We start from the raw sequence: 7610 nt of genomic DNA on the forward strand, positions 1-7610 counted from the left end.
CAACGAACATATAGTTCACCAACATCTATAGGTTGCGAACCTGCTAGCGTTCCACTGGACTGTCTAGAAAGGTCTGTGGTTGTCATCTATACTCCACTAGATGACTACTACAACAACAACATCAACAACAACATCGATGCCTCTCATCATTTTAACACACATCAACTATTTCATCTACCCATGTTTTACCCAACATTTTTATAGATAAAAACACATATACAGTTTAAAACTTGTATAAACATCTATTCAACACCCAACTCAAATAAACAAACAATATAATTACATATAACACATATTTTATAGAAAATACTTCATATCCGTGTGTAAAAAGAAAATGACTATACACTCACTTGTTAAGACGATAATTAGGCAACACCTCGTCTCTTAAAACAATCGTTTCCGATAAAACCGGGACGTTTTCTCAAAAACCGGGCTCCACACGGGCAGAGTTTTGACTCGACAAACTCTTTTTCTTGGAGACTTCGGGGCTCCTGGATTGCTTCGAGTGCTAGGCGATGATATCGGGACCTCAGGGGGTTAAAAGTAGCTAGAGAAGAAGTAGAGAGTTAGAGAGAATAGATTATGTAAACAAAAACCCGGAGGTCTTGCTTTCTATTTATAGGGGCTGAAACCTGAATTACGTTGGGTGTAATCTTCAAGTGTGTTGGACGTACTGCTCTATTAGCCATTACGCTGGGCATACAGCTTAGTACGCTGGGCGTACCCTGATGCATGGCATTAGACGTGTCGAGTCCGTATGATACGTGTCGCATGCGATGGAGTAGGCTACGTGGCCCAACTCAGACCATGAACACGAGTACGCTGGGCGTACTCCAAATTTCCAAACTTCTAAAATTCGTATCTTTCGCATACGAGCTCTGTTTTTGACGTTCTTTATATCCATGCATATGTGAGAGTATGCTTTACAACTTTCATTTAGACTCTGTCGGCTAATTTTGACTTTATTTTTAAAGTTACATTTTTAACAGGCCGGGATAGGAAAAGTCCGTTAAAAATTCATTACTTCTTCATTCGACAGCTCTTTTCGTCCGTCTTTTTACCGTTGCACTAATTTTGACGAGATCTTCGATTCTCCTTTAGATTGTTTCGGCTAAAAATCACTCGATCTAAATTTCGAGGTTTTGGCTGCATACTGCTAAGTCGAAACTTAGAAAAATCATTACTTCCTCATACGAAGTCAGCTTTGGGCGTTCTTTTTATGCACGCTCTCGGTTTAACGAACTATATGATTTTCATTTAGATCACTAAGGCTAAAAATCATTCTATCGTAAATTCACTTTCTACTTCACGCAGTGTCGTACCGGTTCTGTCGCGAAACTTCGACAAGTCATAACTTCTTCATTATAACTCGGATTTCAACATTCTTTATATCTCCGGAATATTTGTTTCATCCACTACAACTTCATTCTCAGATATCGGGTTTATCTAACGTTTATTTTCGACGCTTATTTTTATTCTTATATATATATATATGTATATATATATATATATATATATATATATATATATATATAATCTAAAGGAAGTTAGCAATAGTAACTTTTATGCCTTTAGGTTTTTGCCACAAATGTTTAGTGAATTTGACACTTTTAGTCTTTAAAGTCAAGAGTTTTATATTTTTGTGTTTTGATTAAGTTTTTATGTCTTTAGGTTTTTGCCACAAATCTTTAGTAACTTTGATACTTTTCGTCCTGGTAGTGAAAAGTTTTATATTTTGGTGTTTTTGTTACAAATCTTTAATAAATTTGACACTCTTCGTCCTTGTAGTGAAATCTTTTATGGCTAATATGATATACGATATGTGGATGGTATTCGCGATATGCTCTGGGGAACTCACTAAGCATTAGCTTACAGTTTGTGGATTTGTTTCAGATACTTCTGAGCCCAAGGGCAATGGTACGGCGTGCACTCTCTCAGGCGTTTTTTTGGGACACACTGATGAATTGAAATAAAATTGTACTTCATATGGATTTTGGAAACAATTGTATTTGAGAATTTAAATGATCATGGCTAGTGTTTTTGTTATTCAAAAATGAAAAACTTCTTTTGAAAATTGGGTCATTACAAAATGTTTCAATGTGATAATGGCAAAGAATTTGAAAATCATCAATTTCATGACTTGTGTGACAATCATGGCATACACATGCGTTTTTCATGTCCTTATACATCTCCACAAAACGGAAAATCTGAGAGAATGATTCGCTCCACAAACAACACCATTCACACTCTTCCTTTTCAAGCTCATCTTCCACCTACATATTGGGTGGAAGCCCTTCATATGGCAACTCACCTCCTCAATATTCTCTCGTCATCCACTCTTCAAAATGATACACCCTATCACAAATTCTTTCGAAAAATTCCCTCTTGTAATAACCTTCGTGTATTTGGGTGCCTTTGTTATCCTCAAACAAACAACACTCACAAACTTGGACCTCGTTCTGTGCCTTGCATTTTCCTTGGTTATCCGTCTCACCACAAAAGTTTCAGGTGTCTTAACCTTCATACAAAACAAATTATTATTTCTCGTCATGTCACCTTTTATGAATCTGTTTTTCTTTTTGGCTCTATGATACCAAACCAACCTCCTGATTACCATTTCCTGGATCATGAGGAGTCTTGTAATTCTTACAATGACCCAACCAACCCTCTTCACCTCCTTGATACATCCATCGGTGATGATCTTACTGCCGACGTTGACTCCCATGTCGATGTTTCTTCACTTGTCCATGTTCCTTCTCCAACCAACAATAATACCGTCCCTACATCCCCTCCTAGTGCTTTTTTACCATCCACTTTCAATTCTCAATCTCCTGTCACCTCTTCCGCTCCTATAAACACTCAACCCATGTTAACCCGTGCTCGATGCGGGATCTCTAAACCAATACAAAAGCTCAATCTTCACACTGATGTCTTACCTATCGCTACCCTTCCTCATAATTACTCTCAAGCGTTTTGAGATCCTAATTGGCTAAATGCAATGAAAGAAGAATACAATGCACTTATATCTAATGGAACTTGGGTACTTGTACCTCGGCCACCTAATGCTAATATTGTTAACTGTATTTGGTTGTTCAAAGAGAAACTTAATGTAGATGGTTCTCTAGCACGATATAAAGCAAGACTTGTTGCAAATGGCCGCAACCAATGGCCAGACATTGACTGTGATGAGATATTCAGTCCCGTTGTCAAGCCATCTATTATCAGGACTTTTCTCAACCTTACTATTTCACATCATTGGCAGGTTCATCAGTTAGATGTGCAGAATGCCTTTCATGGCCATATTTAGGAAACGGTATATATGCATTAGCCACCAAGATTTCGTTATCCATCTCTTCCTGATCATGTACGTCTCCTTCAGAGGCCTCTTTATGGCCTCAAACAGGCTCCCCAGGCGTGGTATTATCGATTCTCATAGTTTATTACTAAACTCAGTTTCATTAACAGCAAATCAGACTCGTCTCTTTTCATCTATCAGCATGGTGCTCAAATTGCTTATATACTGCTTTCTGTTGATAACACTGTCTTGACTGCCTCATCTACATGTCTTCTTCAACAGATTATAAAGCATCTTCATCTGAGTTCTCTATGACAGATTTGGGTTCTTTAAACTATTTTGTTGGTATTTCGGTTACTCGCGATAGTCACGACATGTTTCTTTCTCAACGAAATTATGCCCATGAGATTCAGGAACGAGCAAACATGTTTAACTACAAACCTGCTCGAACACCGGCAGACACTTCTGCCAAATTTGATGGCACAGGACCTCCTGTATCCGACCCTACTCTTTATCGCAGCCAGGCAAGAGTTTTGCAATATTTAACCTTCACATGCGCCGATATCACATATGTTGTTCAGCAAGTTTGTTTGTTTATGCATGATCCACGAGAGCCCCACTTCTCGTCTCTCAAACGCATTCTTCGTTATGTTCGAGGGACTATGGATCATGGTTTATAGTTATACTCTTCCCCTTCATGAGGTCTAGTAGTTTATTCTGATGCTGATTGGGCCGGTTGTCCCTCTACTAGACGCTCGACATACAGGTACTCTGTTTTTCTTGGGCCGAATCTACTGTATTGGTCTTCTAAACGACAAGGTACTATTTTTTGGTCTAGTGCCGAAGCCGAGTATCGAGGTGTTGCTAATGTCGTTGCTGAGACGAGTTGGCTACACAACTTCTACGTGAGCTGCTTTACCCACCACTCTCTGCTACTCTAGTATATTGTGACAATGTCAGCGTCGTTTACTTATCTTCCAATTCGGTTCAACATCAACGCACTAAACACATCGAGATTGACATTCATTTTGTGCGGGATAAGGTTGCCATGGAACAAGTTCGCATTCTTCATGTCCCATCCTCGTTTCAATATGCTGACATTTTCACGAAAGGGATACCGTCTTCTTTGTTTCTTGACTTCAGATCTAGTCTGAACGTCCGCTTGAGATCTCTCGTCCAGACTACGGGGGGCTATTAGTGTATATAGGTTCTGTGTATATTTACTTATTATGTTTAGCTTGTTAGCCTTTTATCCTAAGTGGCCCATTGTATGTAATCCACTAATGGTAGCCCATTATTGTAATTTGTATGTATATATTTCGTATGGAATACAGGTAATCTTCATGCGAAATTATTGATTGTAACAGTTATATTTGACCATTACACACCCATATATCACTTATGCAGTTCATCATTTGAGTCAATACCTTAACAAACCTAGAATGCGTCACATGCATGCTGCAACTCATTTACTTTGATATTTGAAGACAAATCCATGCCAAGGACTTTTCCTTTTAGCTCATTCTTCTTTATAGTTACGAGCTTTTAGTGATGCTGGTTGGCTGGTTGTAAGGCAGCTAGAAGATCTAAAAAGCAAATAAGAATTGTCAGATCACTCGCAGAAGGGGAATATAGGGCAATTGTTGCTGTCATTTGTGAGCTTATGTGGTTAAAACACTTATTAAAAGATTTTGGGATCAATCAAAATGAACCTAATCTAATCTTTTGTGATAATCAAACCATCATTCTATTTGCTTCAAATCCAACATTTCATGAAAAAACCAATCACGTGAGACAGATTGTCATTTCATCCGGGACAAAATCATAGATCAGACCATAAAGCTTCTATAGGACTCAATTTCAACTCGCCGAAATGTTTACCAAGCCTTTATCTTGTGCCAAACTTCTTCCTTTGATGTCCAAGATGGCCTTGAAAAACATTTTTTCACGGTCATCTTGAGGGGACATATTGAACGGAATTTTAGTAATTTACCGTTATGTTAGTTATTGCCATTTATGTTATGTTAATTGGAGTTTGTTCATAATAGTAACCGTGTAGGATAGAAAATATGGAGTAATGTACACTTGTATATAAATAGTGTAATTATATTCTGTTATAAATTATAATAAGCAAAGAATATAAGCACATCACCTAATAAATAAAAAGATACAAAATCCATGATGAAAGTAAAATGCTTTGGTACCTCTTAGGATTTTTCTAAAGATAAAGTATGCACAAACAAGAGTACTATATTTATATCCCCGAAAGGTATGGCTTTGAAGTGCACATTCCACTAACATTTGATTAGGTTGACTAACAGGAAGCATTTGCCTCATTGTTTGTGTTTCAATCACTTTATTCGATATAGTAAATCTGAATTTATTGTATATGTCTCACAAATTTATAGAGATTTGACATTACTAAAAATTCATATTATAACAATAGGAACCTTTTTTTTTAAACTGCTTCAATAGTAATTCAATAGTAATTAGAACTTAATATCTTCAAGTTAGTAGAATTCATCAATATCCGGATTAAAACCCGATACTTTCAATCTAAAAGACAAAATCTCCATTAAGTGAGCTAGTCCCACATTAATGTTATAACAATATATTAATATGTAACTGAGGATCGACTACACAATCTTATGTATATATGTGTTAAGACATCTCGTTCTTATAAAAATTATAAAGCTTTGCATTATCAAACATGCTTAAACAATGGAAGAATGACAAACGTGTGGACAACCGGTTAACTTAATAGTCATTAATTTTAACCAAATTAGAGTTGTGAGGCCTACACAAAAAAACAAAAAATAAATAAATAAATAAATAAAAGCCAGTTCCAAAATCGTTTATATGAAAACTTGCTTTTTGGTTTTATTGCTTTTCAAATTTAGTCTGCATAATTAATCGCAAAATACCTAATCATTCGCCACACATAACTAGTCTAGTACCTCGTGTTCTAGTTTTGGAGAGTTTATAATTTTTAGTTTTTAAGGAAAATTTTGTAAAAAAGGTTTTGTTCTGCAACAAAAGCTTCAATATTTTAGCTAAAATAAACAACTTCAAATTTAAAAACTACTTTAGGTTGCCTTTAACAAAAAAAGTATTTCATAATTTTAAAAATTGATTTAATACCCTTTTTAAAAAAGTAAAATCAATAATATATTTTAGATAAGTTGTTTTATGTAATTTTACATGTTTTAAAAACTTTTTGTTATTTCTACCGAAAACATATCATCCCTAATAAATAAAGAACATTTTGCCACATGTCACACTTTCATTGATTTTGCCATATGTCATTTTCAATTAATTTTTTTTCCACATGACATTTCGTGATTTTTTTTTTTTTTTTCATTTTATTAATTTGCACGTAATATTTAAAAATAATAATTTCAATAAATGCAATAATAAATGCATATCAATTTCATTAATTGATTTTCTTCTAATTTCTAAATTTTATAAATTAAAGTTTTATTAGTTTCATTGATTTATTTATCTAAATTATTTTTTTTTATTTAAAAAAAAACAAATAATTTAATTTTAATAATTCAATATTTTTCTATTTTTCTCTAATAAATTCAAACTTTTTAAATATTTAGAATCTTATATTTTTTTTTTTAAAATTAATACATAGGTCTTACACCTAGTATACAAATAAGAACTATAACTTTACTGACTAGTTTTTTTTTTCAAGACACTCTTAAATTTTAATATTTATCTAATAAAACAAAATTGTATTATAACATTAGAAGGTACGTTCGTGTCAATTAAAGAAACGATCTACATATTATATAGTATTTATTCATAATCCAAATCAATCAATATTATCATTAAAAAATCTTAGCTCTCTTATTTACATATACTGATACGACCCAATCATTTAATTTCCTTTAGATTTTTAGCAAACACAATCCTACACAAGATTTATGCTTATATATATATATATATATATATATATATATATATATATATATATATATATATATATATATATATATATATATATATATATATATATATATATATATATATATATATATATATAAAGAACATATCAAAATTAATATCTATTAGGACTTTAAGGTTGACTATTTTATATCTATTAGGTATAAGACCCATTTATTATATGGGTTCATTTAAAAAATAATTAAATTTTTTTTTTTAAACATTTGAGAAGTTTGAATTTATAAGAAAATTTAGAAACATATTGAATTATTAAAATTAAAGTGTTTTTTCTTTTTTAAATTTACACAAATAATTTAGATAAATAAACAAAGGAAACTAATGAGTTTTAATTTAAAAATTAAAA

The 7610-nt window shown here is 33.2% G+C and overlaps 2 protein-coding genes across 2 annotated transcripts; both read left to right on the forward strand.

The window, feature by feature from the left end:
* Positions 1 to 2998: 2998 nt before the first annotated feature.
* LOC111884768 (uncharacterized mitochondrial protein AtMg00820-like) lies at positions 2999 to 3307 on the forward strand. The gene has a single exon (XM_023881085.1). The coding sequence runs from the start codon at positions 2999 to 3001 to the stop codon at positions 3305 to 3307; it is 309 nt and encodes a 102-aa protein (XP_023736853.1).
* A 254-nt stretch (positions 3308 to 3561) lies between these two features.
* Positions 3562 to 3975, forward strand: LOC111884767 (uncharacterized mitochondrial protein AtMg00810-like). Its single transcript, XM_023881084.1, has one exon. It carries the CDS (start codon positions 3562 to 3564, stop codon positions 3973 to 3975), a length of 414 nt encoding a protein of 137 aa, XP_023736852.1.
* The last annotated feature ends 3635 nt before the right edge of the window (positions 3976 to 7610 follow it).

Source organism: Lactuca sativa, chromosome 7 (assembly GCF_002870075.4).
Source record: "Lactuca sativa cultivar Salinas chromosome 7, Lsat_Salinas_v11, whole genome shotgun sequence".
In the NCBI taxonomy this organism is placed as follows: Eukaryota; Viridiplantae; Streptophyta; class Magnoliopsida; order Asterales; family Asteraceae; genus Lactuca; species Lactuca sativa.